Below are 22789 nucleotides of genomic sequence, written 5' to 3' on the forward strand. Positions count from 1 at the left end.
CAGGCAGCGCTTCCACGGGTGCCGCCAGCCCGCCGCAGCGGTGCGGCCAGCGCCGGCAGCTCCCGCCGCCAGCCCGACCGGCCGGGCTGGTGGCCATGCAGGGGCTGCGTGCCCGCGTCACAGCCGGTCGCTGCGGGAGGCTTCTCCTCGCCTTCCCCCGCGCACCGCCCGGGCTGACCCACGGCCATTAACGGCGTGGGGATTTATTCACCGGCTCCACCGCCCGCGCCCGGCACCAGGCCAGCCGCGGACGGGGGCTTGGGAGCCGCCGGGCAGCCCCTCGCCCGCCTGGAGCCCGCCGCTGACCCGGCGAGCCCCGGCTGCCCCCGAGTCCGGCGGTGGCGCGGCCCGAGCGGCGGCGAGGCGCGAGTGGGTCTGTGGGCAGCGCCCGTTTCCCTCAGGCCGCAGGGAGGAGCGCGCGGCGTGGGGGGGTGGTTAACGGCCGGCGCGCGCCGGGTGTGCGGGGCCGCGCGGCCACGTGCTCCCCCCCTCCCCGTCACCGGCCGTGGCCACGCGGCGGGGGCCGCCGGGCGCGCGCGGGCACGGCCCCCCCCCCCTTTCCCCCCGCCGTCCTCCGTGGCCGCGGCGGGCCGCGCACACGCATGCGCCCCCACGCTCCCCCCAGCTCCCCGACCCCGCGTGCACGTCGCGCGGGTGCCGGCGCCGCGGCCAGGCGAGACCGCGGCCGGGGCCGCGCTTCCACGCGGCGCCGGCCGCCTTGCCGGGCCGGCGCGCGCCCCGTCCCGGTCCCCGTCACGCCCGGCCGCGTCCCTGAGCCCTGGCCCACGTGCGGCCGTGCCCCGCGGGCGCCGTGGGACGGGGAGGGCGCGTCGCGGGTGGGGGTGGGGAAGGAGGAGAGCGGCGGGGGGAGGGCGGGCGAGCGGGCTGGCCGCGCGGCGGCGAGTGGGCGGCGGGGGCGCGCGCGGCGGGGGCGGGGGCGCGCGGGGTCTCCAGTGGGAACCGTGCGTTCCCTGTGGCAGCGCCGGGGAGGGCGGGGGGTGGGGAGGAGGGGAGGGAGGGGGGGAGAGCGGCCTGCTCCTCCCCGCCCCCCCCCCCTCCTCCCCTCCCCTCCCCTCCCGCCTCTGCCCCTGCCCCGGGGCGGCGGGTGGCGCTGGCCGCGGCGGCTCGGGGCTCAGTGTCCTTGTGCGGAAATGACACACGGTCCCGTCACGTCACGCGAGAGCGCAGCGCGCGGACCCTCGCACACAAAGAGCGGGGGGGGGGTGTGGGGGGGGTGGAAAGGCGGGCACCAGCGGCGGCCGCTCCAGCCGCCCCCCTGCCGTCCCGGGGCTCCCGCGGCCCCCGCGACCAGCCGAGGTAAGTCCCGCTGCCGCCGCTCGCCGGGTGGGGGGGGACACACACGGGGACACGCCGCTCCGCGCAGCCCTCGGCGGGGAGCGCCGCCCCGGCGGGTAGGGGAGGAACGGAGGAGGAGGGGGGGGGTGGGAGCCGCGCCGGTGAGGGAGGGAGGGAGCGGGGCGGCGGGAGGCGCGGGGCCGGCCCCTCCCCCCGGCGGCGACTCGCCCCCACTCTCTTCCCCACATCCCCCCCGCGGCGGCGGGGCGCGAGCTGCCGGTGGCGGAGTGTGGGGGGGTGGTGGTGTGCTCTTTGTTCGTCGCTTGGAACGTTGCTATAGCGCTGCGGCGCGGGGCGCGCGCGCCCGGCCCGGGTGCCTCCATCTGCGGGGGGGGGGGGGGGGGGGGGCGGTGTGTGCTAGACGGGGGAGAGTGGAACGGTCACGCCGCCCTCACCTCCAGCCTCACCTTGCCCCCCCTCTCCCCCGTCCCTTTCCCCCCGCCCCCCCCCCCCGCGCGCCGGCCACATAGATCCGCCCGGGCAGGGTCCGGACCGGAAGCACCAACCGCCGCCGCCGCCGCCTCGGGCTCGTGGGTCTGACCGCGGAAGCGTCCCCGGCCGCCGCGTGCGGGGTGCGCGGGGGGCGTCTCCCTCACCGCAGCCCCCGCCCCCGGGGCGGGGCCGCGCCGCCCGCGCCGCGCCCACGTGGCCGCCGCCACCGGGGGAGTCCCGGCGGTTGCGCCACCGCCCCCCCCCCCCCCCCCCCACTCCCGCGGTGGCTTCGCGGGAGCCCTGTAAAAGCGAGAAGGGGCCGGGGTTAGGCCCCTGCCTGCTGCGGACGGTGTCCGGGGCGTCGAGCCGGTGGTTCTGTGGTCACTCGTGCGCCGCCGGGAGCGGAGGAGTCGGCGGGGAACCGTTCCCCCCTGCCCATATGGCCGGGTGCCTCTACCCTACTTTCCCCTGCGGTGCGTCCGCGCAGCCCTTTGTCAACAGAAGGGAACAAACTCTGGAGCGGCGGCAGGCGATCCGGCGGCCGGCCAGCGGCCATGTGACGGCCGCCACACAGCCTTGACGCAGCCCCAGAGCTCTTGGGGCTGAAGTGCGGGGTAGAGCCTGTCGCTGCCACCCGTAAAAAAACAGCCTGTGCCCGACCCCTGGGGCAGAGACGTTTGAACAGGGGGAGAAAAAACCCTTTTCCCTGCTTCTGCTTGATACCTAGTCACCGGATTATGAATTTACGTGAATGATTACATCTAATAAAACAAATGGTTGCCAAGATATGTTGGTAGATTTTCCTCTTCTCTCCTGCTAAATCAAACTCAGCATTGGACCAACTGCGCTTTTCATCTTTGCTAAGTACTTTCATAGCTTAGGTAAGTCCAGCGTGTAAAAAAAAAAAAAGGGAAAGTTGATTGCAGTTTGGATGAGATTTTACATTGCCTGTACAAAGTTCATCTGGAACAGTATTTTAAAATACAAGCAAAGAATGAGGGGAAAGAGAATAAAGCATTGAGGAAAACAAAATGTTCCTAATAGATGGGGGGGGAAAACCTAATTGAAGCAAAACAAAATTGACGTATTAACTGTGGAAATAAACTAGGTTAGTATTTTGCTGGCCAGTGCAAGATTAAATTGGTGTTTGATAAAATACAGGGGACAGGTTGAGAAAACTTCAGCTTTAGGCAACTTGTGGGAAAAATGAGAAGAGTTATTTAATTATTTTTTTTTTTTAAATTTAAACTGCATCTGCAGATGTAAGTAAAATGAAATTAAAAGAGACCCAAATTGAGAACATGCCCTGTAAGTTCTACTGGCAAAATGCCCTCGTTGCAAGGCTGGCTTCAGTGGAGACTTGAGGCTTCCTGTCCTCTTCCTCAGGGCAGCAGAGGAGGTTTTCAAACTATGTTAAGTATAGGGATTTTAGTGTCCGTAAGTGTAATGCTTCCAACAACATCTGCTGGTTCTTTTCAAAATATTTTTTCATAATTTTAGACTTGTTATACATGTATTTATAGTTGGAACATGATTGTAATGGTGGAATACTGTTTTCTAAGGTATTTAATATTTCAAGTATCAGTACTGGATATCAATAATAAATTTTACTCAAGAACTCCACTCTTGGGTCACTAGCAGCCCCCTACTACCTCAAAATTGATAGGATAGAAAACATCTGCTTTTAGTATTCTTTATATTGTCTACTTGTGTTTTGCTCATTCAGTTAACTGAGGCAACATTCTTGTTTCATAGTTTTTTCAAGATGGGTAGTCAAGTTGAAATAGATTTTTTTTTTTTTTTTAATTAAAGGGGTTTCAGGTATCAGACTTCTTCAACCTGCTGCCTTTTTAAGTAACTTCCCAAGCCTTTTCAAAATTTTTCCTCAGAAAAGTCACAAGTTATAAGGAAACCTACCTAAATATGTACAAAGTACAGTCAGGTGGACAAATCAAACAGTACAGATTTCCTCCTCCCTCCCCAGTTTCTGTCTGTTATAATAGTTTTAGGTGTAATTTGTAACATTAGGAAGTTACCTTGTTTCAGGCAGTATACTCACAGTGACCCTTTCTGGTTATTTGCTTGTTCTGAGCATCATACCAATAAGTGTGGTGATGAGGTTTTCAGCAATAGAAGGATAATTAAATAAAAAATAAAAATATTTATGAAAATGCAAAAAAGTCCAGGAAAAAAAAATCCATTGTGTTGATTTTTTGAGAAGTTCTTGTCAAAATTCTGCAAATCACTGGTTCATGGAACTCAACAGAAAGCAAACATTGCCTCTAAGAAATACATTTTACGGCTCAATTTTGGAGTGGTATTTATGTGTAATTCTGTTGAATTGAATTTGAGCAGCATTGTTTTTTACAAATTGGAGGAATCAAATGTACCCCGAGGATAATTGCAATACTGAAATTATTGAACCCAGTGCTACAGCCAGGAAGTAAAAGATGCAGATTACTTGGCTCCCAAAGCAGAACCCAGAACTCTTAGTTCTCTCTCTAGGTTTGCTGCTGCAGCCCAGCAGGAGAGCTTTTCAAGAGGCAGCCTGGAAAGCCACACGCGCCCCAAGCAGGAGGCAGCTCCTGGGCAGCCTGCGCAGAGGCGCCTGCCTTCGCTCCTGTCTCCTGCTGGGGCTGCAGGGCTGCGTGTCAAGAACGGGTGCTTGCTCTCGTTATTTCAAAGTGTTATGCAGGAATTGTTCTTCTAAAATTTCATGAGGGACAGTATGTCACACTGTCAGTGGGTGGTTGGAGCAGCCCTCGGCTCACCTGCTGCACGGGACAGGACTATTTCCACCTAACCCACACCTGCTTTCGAAACCGTGGGCTTCCCGTGGGAAGCATCCATTGCTTTCTGTGTTTTATCCAGTGCATGTTTCATGTAAAATACAGAGAGAGACCCAGAGACAGGGAGCAGGACCTCAGACACTTGACTGTCCAGTGAGTGCCTTAACTACTTGCTGAGGCTCAGTATATATACAATAGTTTTGGTTGTCTCTGGGTAAACCACACTCTAGTTATGTAGCATAATAAATACCATTGTCATTTAGTGATAAAGTCCTATTACCAGAGGCATATGTAAGAGGAGGTGCTGCTTTTGGCTGTTAAACACCAGGTCAATGTACAGATCTTCCTAAATTTAGACAATGTTAGCTCCTTAGGAGGAGGTACTGGTTTTTTGGCTTTTTTGATATTCCCATCATTTATTTAGCTTTGCTAGGTTACCTGTGCTTTAAGAGGGGCGTTGTATCTCTCACTGCGTGTTGAAAGCAAGGAAATTGGGCAGCTTATTCCACATATGCTATTAAACACATTTTAATGTTGCTAGCAAACACACATAACTTAACTTTTGACCAAAATGTAAAGGACAAATCCTCTCTTCAGAAGCAAACATCACTCAAGTAGAATACTTTTCATTGAAGCCTCTGAGTTTTATATATGAAGCAATGTACCACCATGAGGTTTTAAAAGGAATGAACATCTTATAATACACAATATCTCAACCTTTGTATTTCTAATAACATTCTTATAATCAATAGTGAAGAATTAGAGAAGAAATAGGGAAGAATTCCTGCCAACCTACATGGAGATGCAAAAATATTTAGTGGGATGGTGTGCATTCAAGAAGCAGCATCTACACATTTACCATGCGTTAACGAACTGAACAGTAGTGTGTTATGCAAACATTTACATTAATAATGGCAAACTTCTATAAAAGTGATAACGGGCATTCTTGTTATTTTAGGGTATATTAGTTAAGATAATGATTCATTTACATTTGTAATTATAATTAACAAGTGTTATGAAATCAGAATTGCTTTCCACCACATACAGCATGTGTGCACTTTTATTCCTTTCTACATGGGTTTTGTGCCTTTTTTTTTCAGTTGTCGGAACTTAGATGTGTGAGTTTGAAGAGTAAAGAGTTACATTGTTTAGTTATGAACAGCAGAACAACAGTATTTTTTCTGGTGGACTTTTTATGTTTGTTTTTTTAAGTCAGAACTTGCAAGTCATCAATCAGGCTGTCTTTAGGAATGTTTGCAAAGGCAGAGAACTGCCTTGATCTTACATTATCAGCCAGATCTTTTCTCTTTGCCTTGCACTTTTACAACAGTCACAAGCATCAGACAGGTAGGGAAAGCATCCTCCAAGGCCAACACATGAGTAATTGTTAAGTGGTAGATCAGAGGAGGAGAATGCACATGGTGGCATGGTTTAACTTAGGCTTATGATTCAGTTCTGGTTTATATATCAACAACTAAGCAGGTACACTTTTATGCTACTTTTTAGTAGCATTCTGCATTATACTAGATGATATGAGACTAAAATACATTTAGAGTATGATTTGCAATTTGCTCCCTTACACATGAAATCTTTTGTACCTAAGCTCTTTAAATCCTTAAGGTTTCAGTGCACATTTCGGGTAGGCACATTTTTGGTAATACATGCTTCGGGACTCACAGCTTTGGGCTGTGCACTGAGGTTCCCTGTTAGCCACCATGAATACCGTTTCAATGTTGAATGTTATTAGCAAAATGTTACAATGATACAATGAAGTATCATAACCTGGTGAGTCTTTTGAGTAGAGGCATGTGTCTAAGTGATACCAATGGAAGTAGGGAGCGTTGAGTCCCTTCATTGACTTGTCTCGTTCCTCGTCTAACCTGATGAGAAGAAGGGAGAGCTGGATCTGTGGGAAGGGGATTTGGGCAATAGTGACAGCCAAGGTAATAAATAAATAAAACAGATTTTCTGGCTCCCAAATACCTATTTAACCATTGTGCCATTCGTAAGTGAAATATCCTGCACTTATTTATGACTGTTCTCTACGAGAGTCCCAAAGTACTGAGTGTATTCTGAAAATGGGTGTTGAATGTGTGCCAGATGCAGAGGAGTTCCTAGTGCAGCAGTCCCAGCAGAGCTCAAAAGGTTTTGTGTATGTGGTCCACCGGAAACTTGGTGTCTAGAATTTATAGCCACCTACAAGTTTAGCTGGTTGCTGAGTGGGATTTCTGGATCTTGCTGCAAATCACAAGATCAGAAATCAAACGCGCTTAGATTGGTGTCTAGAGTTAGACTGTAATGCATACTGAATTTATGTGAAGTAGCTTAACTTGAAACAGGACACAGTGCTGTATATCACGTTCATTCTCTGCAAATAGGCTCATTGTACATTAGTTTAAAAAGAATAGTATCGTCGTTTGCATGATTGCAAATCTAGGTATTTGTATTCACTTTTCTTAGAAGAATGAAGCTTTACTAACCTTAAGAAAACTGTCTTTTTCGGTTGATCTTTTTTAACTGTTTTGGAAGTGTCAGGATGTGTGGGTGAGTCTGGAGGACTGAGCCAAAAGGAATGTTTGTGTCTTCCCAGGTGAGTGCTGGCATCCCACAGGCTTCGTTGCGTGACACCTAGCAGTGGCTCAGCACAAGTGTCTGTACAGTACCAGCACTAGTAGCTATCAAGGCAGTTTAGATGGGAAGGTGAGTACATGCTGATTCATCAGCAAGGTGTTTATTTTGAGACATTGATTACATAGAAATTTTAAACTGCAAACTGTTTTCAAGGAGGCCGTTCTCAATAGATGAAACGTAGGCAGTAAAATCTAATGATTTATTGTTTGCATTGGGAGGATGGGGTCCGTTTACTTCTTCCTTGATTGTTGAATTTGTCCAAGTGCTACACATCTTCCTGTCTATCCTACATTAGATAAGTTTAAGTAATGACTACTAGAAGCAGACTGCCATTAATCAAAAGAAGAGTCTCCTTTGAGGAAAAAGTGAGAGTATTAGCTATTCACTTCATTTTTAGTGCTCAGAGGTGTAGGATCCATAATCAGGGTTATAAGAGTTACTCTTTCTGAGTGTTTTACCCATGTTTCATCATAAGCATAGAGAAACAGTATGTTTACCTATTGGTATGCCTGTTTCATTAGGCGTTTCTGAACTCTTCACACATTGTTTGGAATTTTACTTTACACACAAGATAGCAACCAAAAAAGCCAGAGAAAATGCTTCTAAAATAGCTTGGTTCACAAGTTAAAATATTTACAAGCAAAATCCTAAAACTTGAAGCTTAAGGTTTATGTTCATATTTTGTAAAGCATGATTTTTTGGCCACTTCAGGTGGAAATACCTGAAGTTTCAGCTAAAATTTAGAGAAACAGTGCTTAGGCTACAACGCCAATTCTCTTCATTAGGATCAGGATCTGGCTATTGACGTAGCTGCTGTTGTAGGTGTTTGGTGTATTTTGGAATCCTCCTTCCAGATCCTCTTTTCACCAGAAAGTAGGATGTGCTGCAGCATCCATCTATATCCCAGCAAGATAAAGCTGCCAAAGCTGTTTGCTCTGCCAGTCACCACTGCAGACCCGGGCTCCCAGTTTCAGCACAGGGTGCTCAGCCCTTCCTAGAACTAGCTAACTGCTGTCCTGTGGATAGCATTGAGTCAGAATTAGCCTAAGGATGATACGTCTATTTATCTTCTGTTTTGAAAAAAAAAGACTTATAAGGTAAGAATGAAATATGTTTGTATACTCAACCTGACAAAGAAGGACTGACAGGTGTTTGTTTTACTGGATGGTTTTCTTACTCAATTGCTTTGTGTACTGTTTAGTCCCAAGTTCTTTTAGGTCTTTTTTTCTCCAGCTTTGTTTATTCTCATAATCTGAGCCAGAATGCTGCCTCAAAACAGATTTTGACACTGCTGCCTCTTCTACGGAGGCAATAATTACTATTCATAAGTACTGATTCACTGCAAACAGCATTTTAAAGAATCTGACATGTTTTATCTTTAGCGGACTTTAAACAACCAACAAAATTATTGTTGTTAACCTTACATGGGCATGCATGCATGGACATGTACACGCACACACACAGACTTTCCCCCTTCCCATAGGCCCTGATTTCCTATGGAAGCAATGATGCAGTTGCTCTGTTGATATCTCTGTGTCTGCTCACTACTTACTTGTGAGTCCATTGCTACCCAAATTTGAAGAGAGATGGTTGTGTAAATAGATGGTAAGTGGAGTTTCATGAAATGGTTGAACCGAGCCAGTGGCTTGCTGGTGTCGGAGAGATTTTTAATCTTTCCTTTCTGTTCCAAACTTCGTGCATGCTCCTGAGCTGGGACCGATTACTTGCCGTACTCTTTGCCTCTCTGAGTTAGAAGAAAAGTAACCTGGCAAAGAAAGAAGTGAATTGTGAATTGTTTTCTGGCAGCTTTATCAAGCTGGAAGAGCTCACTTAAGGTGGGCAGCCATGCTTGACCGAGAGAGCAGGTGGGACTATGAGGCAGGAAATCAGAGGGGCAGCTGACTCCTGTGTCTTGACAGGAGCTGTTATACGTGCTTCATTTTCTCATAATACCAAAGTTCTTGCAAATCTCACAAGAAGGTAGGAAACCAGATAATGAGAGAGAGATTACAAGGGCTTCCCAAAACTGGGTTGGAGCTCATGCTTTGTTTGGCACCAAAGAGTTCAAATACAAAACCGAGTATTTCCAGGACTCATTGATTCTGATGTTCTTTTGACTATTCACTTTTAATTGTATTCTGGCAGTTCGGGAAAAAAAAGTAAAAGCAACATAAGTATTAACACTTTGCTTCGAATATGTGAAAATGTTTTGACTTAATATCATTTGACCTGAGTTTAGGATAGCTTTGGTCTTTCTGCTCTTGCGTCCTTTAGAAAGTTAACCAAGGTATGCACTTTGCTTAATTAAATTTTTGCTTTTTCCAGTTTTTAAAACTGGATGGCTATTCAGTGGCTATTCAGATCTTCATTTATCTTTTCCTTCCACTTTCCTTGCATTCTCTCAGAGGAATTCTCCTAAAGCATTCTTCCTGTTTGAATAGCAGTAGTAGCAGGAGTTAGAAGGAAAACACATTCCCTATATCCCCTCCTAAATATTTCCTGTCATTCCCCCCCACTGCCACCTTTATATTCTTCCCTTCTGACTCTGTGTGTTTGCCATCTTTTCAGCATTTTGCTCTAATAGATAAGTCTAGCATTATCTGGAAAACCGTTTTGATTTCCATTACAGAATATTCTGTAGTGGTGTCGGCAGATTTGCTTACTGTCACCTCCGGCCCTCGCAAAAAGATTCTGTGTCACACTGCTTGAACACTGGCACAAGTTGATCTTGTACCACATCTCTCAGAGCTAAGCCTAGTGCAGTGTGGAAAAGTGTAAGAAAGATCTGGAAACTGAATGTCAATGTATCTGGGATATCAGGGCAAAATAAGACCATGTAGTACTATGTGCTTTTCTTAAGGTTCAGTGCAGCTTTTAGATGGTGCTGTGCGAAGTACACTGTCTTAGGATTTTTCATAAAGAGCTGTAGTGGCTGTTTCTAAATTCATAAATAATGTTGGGTTAATAAGACTGGGTATTAACCCTCACCAGTGCTTATCAGGTAGTTTAGGAGTTGGTGTGGCCAACTTACGTTTCATGCTGTTGTCATAGAATAATTTGGGTTGGAAGGGACTTTAAAGGTCATGTAGTCCAACCCCTCTGCAATGAGCAGGGACATCTTCAACTCGATCAGGTTGCTCAGAGCCCAGTTCAACCTGACCTTGAGTACTTCCAGGGATGGGGCATCTACCACCTCTCCGGGCAACCTCTTTGTCCTGTTATGTCTCTACAGAGTTTGCACAAGTTTAAGTGAAGTGATTATAAGCTGGCATAATTTATATGTGGATCAGTTAATAAACGCAACTCTTGAAATAGGGGATTTTGGTGGGTAAAAGGAAGAGATATCTAAGGGCCCTACTTCTAACTGAGAGAGACTTTTTCTGGTGATGTGATGATGAAGGCAATCTCATGTTATCCTCTTGAGGATGCCCTTTATAAGGCTATATATGGGGACCGTGTTGAAGATCAGCACATCAGAGGATGTTTTGGCTTCTAGAGTAGTATGAGCTGATTTCTATAACCTCATGCATCTTTTGTTTGGGTGTGTGTGCTACCCATTGTAGTGTATTCGTACAAAATCTTACCCTCAATGGGATCTCATACTTACCATTAACAGCCATCAGTTACTGTCGAAGAAAAATTCATAACTACTCAGTATTCGAGCGATTGCAGAGTTTTTTAACACTATTTTGAGATTAAAAAAAATAATTCCATTGAACGGTATTCGAAAGTAAGATAGAGACTTTTTTCTCCTTCCAAAACAGATTCCCTCTCTTTCTCTCCTCATTTCTCTTTTAAATTTCATTATAATTCCCACTGCTGGACTGTACGTACACTTTTGATTGATGGGTTGCTTTATTCACTTGCTCCAGCAGAGAGAAGCCTGACTTGGTTTCAGACCTTGGCTAAAGGACAGGCAGGAACAGTTGAAAGAAAATTATTCGAAAGAAGAATGTAGCTGTGGAAAATGTAAAGCAGTAATATTCTGGGGCCAACTAAACATAATGCTGCGTGTAAATGAACATGAGCGGTGTGTGACAGTTTACCAGTCACCAGTTTACCAGTTGAGAGTGTCAGTTTGCAGCTGTGTGCCCTGTAACGGTCCATGAGATCTGATTAGGTTGTTTGCTTTGTAGATCTCCAAAAGATTTAGAATATCTTTTAGGAATATGTCCACAGATTTATGTTTGCCCCCAAGCAACTTGCAAAATTAGTTTTCAAGGAAACAGAAACACAACTGAGTCTTTCATATGAGAAATAATGCTAAAATCATGCTAGAATAATAGAAATACTTGGTTTTCCTTTCAAAAAGCATTCTTACATTATTTAGAGGCTGACAGTTAGAAAAAAAAAGTGGTTACTGTAGTTTTACAGATTGCTCTCCTTGAATTAATGCAGTCCATATCAAAAGATCGAAGACTTCTAAATGAAAACTTACTCCAGCATGTATATTGCAGTTTATGATGAGTTTTCCTTGTGTGATGACTTTGGATCACCCACAATGACAATATAAAAAGACTGTAATAAGAAGTAGTGACTTGGTACAGGATGGAGAGTTTAATACAGTTAACTTCCATTTATATACTGACAAGGTAATTTATAGAGAAGGTTAAAAGGAATTTAAATTTTCTCCATGCCAGAAAAAGACATATAGTTTTAAGTACATTCCTAGCTGCCATATGCAGTTTGCCATATAGTTTGCAGGTCTATAGATGGCCATGAAATTTATTGAAAATAGCTACGTTCTACAAATGTACAGGTTGGAAATTATTCATGGGCTGTTAATGCCCAATGGTTCTAGATTAAAAGTAATTATAAGAACAGATGCAGGTATTTCCTGATTCCAGAAGATGCTGGTATTTATTTTTGTATATTTTTTTTGTTCTTTAGTGAAATAGAAGATGAATTCAGCTGAAATCACTGCTGATGATGAAGGTAAAATATTATATTTTGTGTAATTTATGATCAGACAAAAATACTTGTTGAATGAAAGCCTTTGTAACGTGATAAAGAATGCGCTTGGATCAAGACAAATTACATTAATGGTTTTTAAAAAGCTATCTAAAGCACACCGTTACCTTTGTTACTCATTTTATTTTCTGCTCTACGTCCTTCCTCCCCCTCAAAAAAAATCTTCCTACTGTAACTTTATTTGTTTATACTTTAGACTCTTCTTTGGGGAAGAAACTGTCATTTACTGGATGACAGAATTGTTCCTAGCATAATAAAAAACTTGATTTTGGGGTGACTTCACCATACAGTTATGGTACAAGTCATAAAAAATAATGATGTTCTTCAAACCACATTTTCATAAAAAAGAATCAAACCACAAAAGATTGTATTAAGGGTGTCATGGTTTTCTGGAGAGAGTGCTTTATCTTTCTGAACTTTCTCTTTTTCCAGTAAAAATTCCTAAAAAAACTATTGTGAAAGTAGAAACAGAAAACGAAGATGAAGCTCTAGACTGCTCAGTAACATCCAGATCTGCTGAGAAACACACACTGGATGGCGCAGTTACTTGCCTACAGGATTCCAACAAACGGAAACAGACCTCACTTGGGTGTGATGGTTCAGGGAGCCAGCAAGATGTCTTACCCAGTGTGAAGAAAAGACGCTTTACACAAGAGGTGACTTCTCTATACATGACTGCGCGATTTTACTGTTCATATTTCATAGCCTAAATTCATTGCTGCTATAGGCAAAATGCAAGTCAGTTAACTAGATTTGCATTAGTAACGAGTTTGAATCAAATATGGCTAATCTTAACCCAATTTGCGCACGTTACTTGTCTGGGTATTTCTTTAAATAATGTGATCGTATCTATGAAATACACATATAGGTTAATTCATTCATGTGAAGTATATTTTTGTTGTTTGTCAGAGAACGTAGGAGCAGGTAGTGATTTGGATTAACTGAGCGTGACTCTGATTACAGTCCCTCTCATGTCACACAATCCTTCAGCTGGATCCTCAGTGGTAGAATCAGGGCTGTAATTCTTCTTTCTGTGACACGGATTTTGATGTCAGTGAGACAAGTATAAATTTGTGTATTACTTGAATGATAAAAATGCAGGGATGCAGAAGACGTCAGCATATCAAGAGCAGAATGTATTACAACTTCTGGTGCACCAACCCACTTGTGACAACCCAGATGTCTGTCCAGCTGGTGAAGGAGATGCCCAGTCTCTTCCACTATCCTGTTCTAGTGTTTCACCTCTCTAGCAATTGGAGATTTTCATTAATCTTTCCTGAAACTGAGCCAGTTTCTTTTTGTCCTTGTTCTTTTCAGTAGGGAGAGCGGTGATCATCTATTCCTAGAAAAGTCTTCTGCACACGGGAAAATTGGTGTGATGTTGTCCACCTTCAGCCCTTCCTTTCCAAGACTAAAATTCTCTTTCTTCAGCTCTTTTTCAGGAGTCACCTTATATTTTTGTTGTTCTCTTTGAGATTACTGAAAGGGTAATGTCCAGTGTTGGAGTCACATCTCTTCAAACACCCTCTAGAGCAGGATAACGACCTCCAGTTTTTCACACTCAGCACTTTATTAAAATAACCTAGATTCAAATTCATCCTCTTTTGAATAACTTCAGGCCCTGGGTTATATTTAGTTTATGACCTACTCTAATGCACATATCCTTTTCTGCTGTTCTGCTACCTAGCCAGTTATTCCGTGTTGTATTTGTGCATTTCGTGTCTCCTTTCTAGCCATAGCTCTTCATATTTCTTTTTCTTGACTGTCATCTCTCTGACTTCTCGGGGCTGTTTTTTTCCCTGAATGCCTGTGGTAGGTAGGTTTTAATCTTATTACACGGTTTCTTTCTTTTCTTTTCTTTTCCTTTCTCTTTTTCTTTTTACAATTGTTTTACTTACATTCAGAATCCTGAAAAAGCTTCATAATGGTCTCTGAACTGTGCTTGCTTTGTATTTTACTGTTTGCTGTTTGCCTGTAATAAATTTTTTAAATTATTTGAACTTAATTATAACTTCGGACTTATAATATCAGAAAGTGACCCAGTAACCATGATGAAAATTCATTCTGGACCGACCCCAGTGAATCAGCATATTTAGTTAAATAACCAACCAGAAATAGTCCTCAATCCTAACAACACTTTTAAAAGTTAATTACTTTTCTAGTACCAATATTTTGTTTTAGTTGATGACTTCATTAACTATTTCTGTTTAAACAGAGGACAAAATGTTAATTATTTTTGAGAATATCATGCATCTAGTATATTTACTACACCACATGGGCATCTATGTATGATAGAAGTAGAGCTGTACTTTTTATGTTATATAACTGTACTATTGGTCTGGTGATTATATTACAAATGACTTTCTATCAGAAGACATTTCTGTTGTGTTTTTTTTTTTTTTTAAATTCTAATTGTCACTTCATAACCAGAAATCAATTTTCCCTAATTTTCTTTTCTTTAAAAAAAGCGCAAGAGATTTCCAAGTTCTCATGTGTTTGATAGAATCATTTTATATGTTTCTCGAGAATCATTTTATATGTTTCTCGCTCATATATTTATTCCTCTTTACTCATATGCTAGGATATTATGTTCTGTATTCTTACAGATATTTAGACTTCATTTATTAAGCATAATAAAGGTCATAAATTGGATGGACTTTAGCACTGAGCAGAGCGGTAACTAAACAACTTTTAAAACTTGGCTTAGAACTCCAAGAGATAATGTGAGAGACTATTTCACAATTATGTTGGTCGATGTTTACCAAAATAGTGCATTTTGCAAAGATTCAAAGAATGTATATAATAAGAAAACATGCTGTGCATGTGTAATATAAAAAGCAGCACTATCTTATGTGCATTGAGTCTCATAGAACAATATCTTTGATTATTTTTTGATGGTATATTAAAACTGGTCAGCTTAAATAGGTGTAGTATTATTGATATATACATCAATGTTTAAAGATCAGTGTTACAGAAAACCAATTACAAATTTTAAATACTAGAAATACCAGTTTAATGGGAGAATTTATGAAAAGCCATGTTTTTATGCTGTGGATAGTGCTATTCCTGAATTAAAACTGTGTAAAGACAAGAAAATTACAAGCAAAAGGAAAGAAAATGAGAATGCATCTGAAATAGAAAATCCTTAAATATAGGCCCAAATGCGTTGTCATCTGTTAGTCGTGCACTGACTATGTGTTTCTGAAATGCAGATAACCAAATCTGTCCCGCAACCAGATCCAAACACTGTGAGCTGCATTAGTGAAAGGGCAGCAGTTCTGCTGCCATCGCAGAGATCTGCCGCAGTTCTTAGCGCGAGCTCTTCCCCTCCTCCAGAGCACTGCGTCCAAAACTAAGAATACAAACTTTCTCAATACTCACTGTCACTTAAGGCAATGAATTTGTGCTGCTTAATACACATTCTAATATTGCTTTGCCCTGGCTCTGTGTGCGAGGTGTTCATTAATGAAGTTACCCGCACATCGCCAAGTTTTATTATATAATTAATTAGGGAACAGGTACGGCAGGAGTTCTGATGAGAACTGACAGGCAACTGGTGGCCCGTGGCAAGCTATTTAGTGTAGAAGAAATTGGATGAATCGTACCTTCTATGTGAAGGACTATTTGGAATATTCTCTGAAAACAGGAGTGTTAAGGAAGAGCTAGCTACTTAGGTAGCAGGTCTCACTTTACATGTGAGAAATGTATTCTCCAGAATTGCAGTTTTGTTTTGTTCTTTTGATCTAAAATGGTAAAAGAAATTTGTAATTCAGTGTGGGTGCCTGACTGGGGAGCAGAACTGTGTTTATTGTCAGTGGAAATTTTAATGACCTGCTTTCAGGTGATGCCTGTTTGGGTGAGCTCTATAACCACCTGGAAATACCTCTGTTTCTCCACTGGCAGGTAGAGGTGGTGTGTGATGACTTCGGTCCCAGTGCGGGAGCCTACAGTTAGGTGGGAGCAATGTGCATTGCAGTCTGCTCGCAATTCGGTCTCTTGTGTTCTGGTATTTTACAAGTCACAAAGAGCTAATTTAGTTAGGGTATATCATATCATTTGCTGGGGTAAAGTCACGCTTTAATAGCTGGTGCTGTTCCAGGGTTCTGGTTCCTTGCTGTCCTCATAGCAAATGTGCTTTAATATGAGCGGGACTGGAGGGACAGGCTTCTAAATGGGACCTGGAAGTCAGGTGTCCTAGGCACCACCATGGCTAGGAATTCTGCGCGCTGTGAAAGATATTGCCTTTGCGTTATGCTTTTATCATCTGTCCATCCACACAGCTTTGGATGTGAAAACACGAGGTTTCATATGTAGGGTTGTGTGATGTGAACGAGAGCAGAACTTGGAAACACAGCTTCAATTTAATTGAGTCTGCTGGTTTCTAAACTGGGAGTGGAAACCAGCTTGTTCATTCTGAGCCTTTTTTGAGTGTATATTGCGTTAAGAAATTAAAAAGTAATTAGATTCAATTTGTCACTGCAGTAAGCAGATGCCAAGTGTGAGTACACATAGGGGCCAGATTAATTTCATGAGTGTTACAGTTCTGTTTTTTCAGAAAGGAATCTTATTTCAAGTTCCTCACTGCAGGACGTAGTGGGGTCTTCACTAGAATTTCAAATTGCTTGTGGCTCTCAGCTTGGACCTCAAGTCTGTGTTCCATTTGTTTTAATAATTGAATGCAAATTCTGTGTTTTTTATCTAATTATGTTCTGTGGAACAAGCCAAGCAAAATGTTTCAGCACAGTCTTCTCTAAAATCTGTAAGTGTTTTCTCATGCTTGAATTCTGTATGTTGGGTTTTGAGTCTGTTGTATCTACTTAACTTCCTAAGAATTATTTGCAATATATATGTGTTTGCAAAAAAACCCAACCCACCCAAGCCCTGCATATTTGCTGTGAGTTGATGAAAATGCTTCCTTCCAATTTCAAGCAGTGAGGAAGGGTTAGGCATTACTGAGCACATTAATTCCTTAAGAGCTCATTATTGTTTTTCATATAAATAATTTAGAAAATTAGAAACCCATGAGTTTAAACTTCCCTGCCTTTCAGAAATAGAGAAATCTCAGTCTTCCCTTTTGAAATGTACTTTCCACTTTGGTTTTAAGTTTTTATTATTTAAATAGTATACTTTTTTAAAAAACTACTGTCATTCTTAGAATTTGTTTAGGAGTTGTACACCATTATAAAGATTTTAAAAAACCTTTCACGCCAGAAAGAAGAGAATAAGCATAATTTTGGTGTCTTACAGCCTTTGTGGTATGTTCAGAAGCTAACCTAAAGAGAGTGCTGGAATGTCAAATGCAGTTGTTGGAGGCAGTGGCAAGGTCACAGGACTAGGAGTCAGAAAATCTAGATTCTATTCTCGGCTCTGTCGCTGACTTGTTGCCACCCAAATTCCCTACAGCCCAAGATCCTCATATGCAAGGTGAAGCATATTGATACTTAATTTGGGAGAGTATTTAGAGCTCTGTCGGTAAAGAGTACTAAGGATTATTATTGCATTTCTCTTCCATGGAGAAAGCCATGAGCCAAAACAAAACAAAAAACCTAAATAATACTTTACTGTAATTTTATTTTTCCTGGTGAATTTATTAATTTTGATGTATTTAACACAACTAAGTCCTCTGGAGAAAATTTGACTTTGCATATTTATATAACTGCCTGCTTAAGGGGCATATATTTATAGCGAATGTTTTTAAGGCAGTCTTACTAATACAATATTTATTCATTCAAAGGGCCCCCTTTCAAACATGAAGAACAGAGATACTGCCTCACCCACTCAGGTAAATGCAGAGCAGCCAAACAAGAACAAGAATCCTAATGTAACATGGCTCTGTGAAGAAGAATCCTTCAGTGACATAACCACTCCATCTTACAAAAAACCTCTCTATGGCATCTCACACAAAATCACGGAGAAGAAGAACCCGCCGGGAGCCGAGCAGTTTGCTTCTTACGAGTTGTTTGAAAAAATCAACCCCAGCAGTCCCTCGCATCTTCGGACTTTGAACGATCAACGCAAAAGGGACTCGGCTGCAGCCATTGCCGTAACAGCTGCCACCGCAGATTCTGACCCAAATATTTATTCTTTGATACAGAAAATGTTTTACACGCTTAACACCCTCAATACCAATATGACTCAGCTTCACAGTAAGGTTGACCTGTTGTCTCTGGAGGTTAGCAGAATTAAAAAGCAAGTCAGTCCAGCAGAGTCCGTTGCAGACTTCAGGCCTCCCCCGGAGTACCAGCTGACTTCTGCGGAGCTCAAACAAATCATGGATCAAAGCACATCAGGCGGAGACCTCGCTTGCCGGTTGCTCGTGCAGCTCTTCCCAGAGCTGTTCAGCGACGATGAGTTCAGCAGAAGCTGCAGCGCATGCGGCTTTCTCAACAAAAGGAAACTTGAATCTCTTCATCTGCAGCTTATCCGCAACTATGTGGAAGTTTGTTATCCTTCTGTGAAGAATACAGCTGTGTGGCAGGTGGAGTGTTTGCCTCAAGTCAACGATTTTTTCAATAGATTTTGGGCTCAAAGGGAAATGGAAAACAGTCAGCAGAATGTGCAATCGTCCAGTTTTTATGAGACTGAGCAGGTCGAGTCCTCTCATTTTATGGAGGATAAAGAGCAGGAGGAAGCTTTGTCCTTGGACAGGAGTAGTGCCATTGCCTCAGATTATATGCTGGATGCTCAGGATCTCAATGAATTTTTAGATGAAGCTTCTTCTCCAGGGGAATTTTCTGTTTTTTTGTTACACAGGTTGTTTCCAGAACTCTTCGACCACAGAAAATTAGCGGAAAGGTACAGCTGCTTTGGAGACTCTGGAAAACAACTGCTGGATCCTCATCGGCTTCAAATAATCCGTAGGTACACTGAAATTTACTTCCCAGATGTGCAAGAAGAAGAAGCCTGGTTGCAGCAGTGTGTGCAGCGAATAAACGATGAGCTCGAAAATACATATATGGATGGAAGTGAATGTGATCAGATGAGAGATGACTGTTACGATTCTTCTAGTTTACCAGACGATGTATCAATCATAAAAGTGGAAGACAGTTTTGAATATGAAAAACCTGGCAGACGCTCAAAAAAAATTTGGCTTGTACCCATAGACTTTGACAAACTTGACTTTCCCCCTCCCGATTTCGATGTCCCTGTCCCAGATTACCTGTTGAACAAAGAACAGATTAAAAGCATATATGAAAGCAGTCTTTCCATAGGCAACTTTGCCTCTCGATTGCTTGTTCTCTTATTTCCTGAACTGTTTACTCATGAAAACTTACGGAAGCAATACAACTGTAGTGGATCTTTAGGCAAGAAACAGCTCGACCCCACTAGAATTAAATTAATTCGACATTATGTGCAGATACTGTACCCCAGAGCAAAAAATGACAGAGTGTGGACGTTGGAGTTTGTTGGGAAGCTTGACGAGAGGTGTCGACGAAGAGACACGGAGCAAAGGCGGACGTACCAACAGCAACGGAAAATCCACGTGCCGGGGCCCGACAGGAGGGAATTTCTCAGCTATGCAATAAACCCTGAGAGGTTTCGAGAAGAATTCGAAGGGCCGCCGCTGCCACCGGAAAGAAGCAGCAAGGATTTTTGCAAGATACCACTTGATGAACTCGTTGTTCCTAATCCAGACTTCCCCGTGCCTTCTCTGTATTTGCTGTCTGATAAGGAGGTAAGAGAGATAGTGCAGCAGAGCCTGTCGGTCGGCAACTTTGCTGCCAGGCTTCTCGTAAGACTCTTCCCCGAACTCTTTACTCCAGAGAATCTCAGACTGCAATACAACCATTCAGGTGCTTGTAACAAAAAACAGCTCGATCCTATCAGGCTGAGACTGATCCGTCATTACGTGGAGGCAGTTTACCCCGTGGAGAAAATGGAAGAAGTATGGCATTATGAATGTATACCGAGCATTGATGAAAGATGCCGGCGTCCTAACAGAAAAAAGTGTGATATACTGAAAAAAGCAAAGAAAGCAAAAAATTCCTAAGACTTTGACCACTAAATTATTGTCAGGATTATGCTTTGGTTTAGACTGAAGGGCCTGTCGGGAGCCGAGGGTGCTCAGCGTCTAGGACAGTCAGGCACTGAGTTTGTCGCGTTTTAATGTGTGTGTTGCATCTACGTGGGCACCGCAGCAGTGGGAAGTGGCTTACTACATTTGTACATGGGTAAAGACCGTTAAGTCATCGGTGACAGAGCTATCAATGACTTGCTAAGAGCATGAGTTTCACTGGTGCAAATACATGTATTGAAACTCTATTACTCCACTCCCCATTTCTGCATCTTCCTTTTTTATCACTTTCTAACAATAAAGGATTTTTTTTTTAAATCATTGTGCTCTTCAGGGGCAGTTTTTCATTAAACCCTTCTGAACAGTCTTGGTAGTTAATTCGGAGTTTGAAATTTAAACTTAATTTAAATTTGGAAGTGCCACGTTCATTGGAAATCGTTGGAATATTAGACTTCGCTTCTACAGTCATTGCAGCTTCACATGTGTTTTGTTTTTGATGATACTGAGATACTGAAAATAATAAGACTGTGTCAAATAATGGGTCAGAATGGTGTTATTTGCATTTTTGAGTGTTACCCAGGTTTTATTTCTGAAAGCAAGAATTAATTGTTGAGGAATTGAGATGTGAGCGTAGACACAATGTGAATGGGTTTTTTTAATATTGTCGCCACAAGCTCGATCCTGCCCCTGGGAGTTCTTTTTTTTGTTTTGTCCAGTGTCACTGCTGGCGCGAGTGAGGATGGCTTGTCTGAGTAAAGCCAGTAGAACAGACCCAAGCCTATACCCCTGGAATATCTTGCCGTCACCTGCTTGCCACTCAATTTGTCAAATAACAAAAACAACAACAACAACAAAAAGACACGAAACAAGAACTTAGAAAAATTTTAGACCTTACTGTCTATCAAAATCATGATTCCAAAGGTTTCCAGTATTCATATTGAATTACATATGTAAAAAGTACGTGCAAAGATTGGTTTTGTGATGGAATTAAGTGTTTCAGGGTCCCCATGTATGAGCTGTGGTAATGTAACTTATCCTTTGTGTGAATGCAGCACCATCTGGATATTTCAGGTGTGGGCATATTGAACTCTCTCACTTTGCCAAATTGATTTAGTGTAATTAGTAGCTATTTGGAGACATAACTGTGTATGTATAACTTTGGTTCATACGGTCAAGTTTGCATCATTAATATGTTCAAGTGTAACAAAGACCACCCAGAACCCAATGTGAATTTGCTGTATGATTTGTCACTGGAGAGTGCTGCTTTAAAACTAGTTTTCCTCCTTTTTTTTTTCTTTTTTTCCTTTAAATACTGACAGAAATGGTGAGAGAGAGTCATCCATGGATTTTTAAGACAGTAAAGACAGTGGTCACCTACTGACCATTGCCAGAAAACCTTGGAGCAATTGTTGATGTTTTCTGTGGTCCTTTTTTGTTGTTTACTTAGATGGGTCATAGTATCAAATTTTAAGTCGGCTCCAGTGTAATTTTCTACTTTAGCATTTGTAAGAAAGTACAAAATACTTGATATTTTTACTTCAGATTTTTAGAGTTTAGAGTCATATTGATCCCTTTCTTTTAAAAGCAAAACAAAATGTTTTTTCCTAATGGCAAGAACTAGTAATATTAAAGTGGGAGTAAATCATAATAGATCGTAGCATATGCTCATTTTCCCCATACGCTAGCAACATTCTCAAAGAATGTATGAAGAAAGTCATGAATGTACTAAATAATACACTGATACTGTTTATATCCATTTAAATGTTTCCTGTTGGTTTAAATAATAGCAGGCCATGCACAAAATGGATATCAGAGCAAATATGGCTATAATAAAATGAGAACATTTTACCAAAGATAAAGAACTGATACCACAATGTCTGCATCTTATCTTTCATTTTAGTGCATAAATTTAGCAAACTGAATGTATCGGAAACCAAGGCTTTCTCTTGTAATTGTATGCTACCTAGCACCTCTGTGAAATTTTTCACATGCACTTTTATGGGAGATATAAAACGACAGAAATTATTAACAGCTGCTTAATTTGTTGTTGCGAATGGCTGGCCAGAAGGTAAGAAATATAGTTATATTTTCTTATCTTAATGTCATACATGTTTCACCACGTAGCGATGTCAAAGCTCCCAGAAGAATTCGATATATGTTAAACTTTTGTAGAACTGACAGATGTTACTAGCTAGCATGCAAATTTCAGACATACTGGCTTTTACTGCAGATGTTGACATTAAGTCAAAAAAACAGTCCATTCATATTATCTACTAAGTAATGAAAAAATAATTTTCACCTTTGAAAATTACATTTTTGAAAGTGGGTATAGGAAGATTTTAATCTTTTTTTCTCTTCTGTCTAATTGCTGTGTACATTCCTTGTATCTCACTCTTCACAACCCTTTCATGATTCGTTTGATTGTATGTTTTATAACTGATATCAAGAAAATACAGACGTATGAATAGTGACATAGTTCACTAATGAAAGCTCTTGCAGTGCATCTGAAGTACAGCCACTTCATCCAGTCGGTCAGTCCTGTAAATAAATTAAAGGTATATTATTTTCATACAAGAGGAATGTTGTCTGGTGATTG

General features: G+C 42.7%; 1 protein-coding gene across 4 annotated transcripts; it reads left to right on the forward strand.

Annotated features, from left to right (window-relative positions):
• Window positions 1-1174: 1174 nt before the first annotated feature.
• On the forward strand, window positions 1175-22767 carry BEND3 (BEN domain containing 3). 4 transcript variants are annotated; one of them, XM_054195966.1, is made up of 5 exons: window positions 1175-1317; window positions 7168-7277; window positions 12099-12143; window positions 12612-12835; window positions 17914-22767. In XM_054195966.1, the coding sequence occupies exons 3-5, from the start codon at window positions 12110-12112 to the stop codon at window positions 20167-20169; spliced, it is 2514 nt and encodes an 837-aa protein (XP_054051941.1). In that variant the 5' UTR covers window positions 1175-1317; window positions 7168-7277; window positions 12099-12109; the 3' UTR covers window positions 20170-22767. The 4 variants fall into 4 exon arrangements, with proteins under 4 accessions (XP_054051941.1, XP_054051942.1, XP_054051944.1 ...); XM_054195967.1 differs by lacking the exon at window positions 7168-7277 and having other exon boundaries at window positions 1217-1317; XM_054195969.1 differs by lacking the exons at window positions 1175-1317; window positions 7168-7277; window positions 12099-12143 and having other exon boundaries at window positions 12694-13995.
• Window positions 22768-22789: the final 22 nt, after the last annotated feature.

Source organism: Rissa tridactyla, chromosome 3 (genome assembly GCF_028500815.1).
Source record: "Rissa tridactyla isolate bRisTri1 chromosome 3, bRisTri1.patW.cur.20221130, whole genome shotgun sequence".
NCBI lineage: Eukaryota > Metazoa > Chordata > Aves > Charadriiformes > Laridae > Rissa > Rissa tridactyla.

Coding starts and splice junctions, on each gene's coding strand:
- BEND3 (XM_054195966.1), top strand. CDS start 12,110: ATGAATTCAGCTGAAATCACTGCTGATGATGAAG. Junction 12,144..12,611: donor AATCACTGCTGATGATGAAG/GTAAAATATTAT, acceptor CTCTTTTTCCAG/TAAAAATTCCTAAAAAAACT. Junction 12,836..17,913: donor AAAGACGCTTTACACAAGAG/GTGACTTCTCTA, acceptor ATTCATTCAAAG/GGCCCCCTTTCAAACATGAA.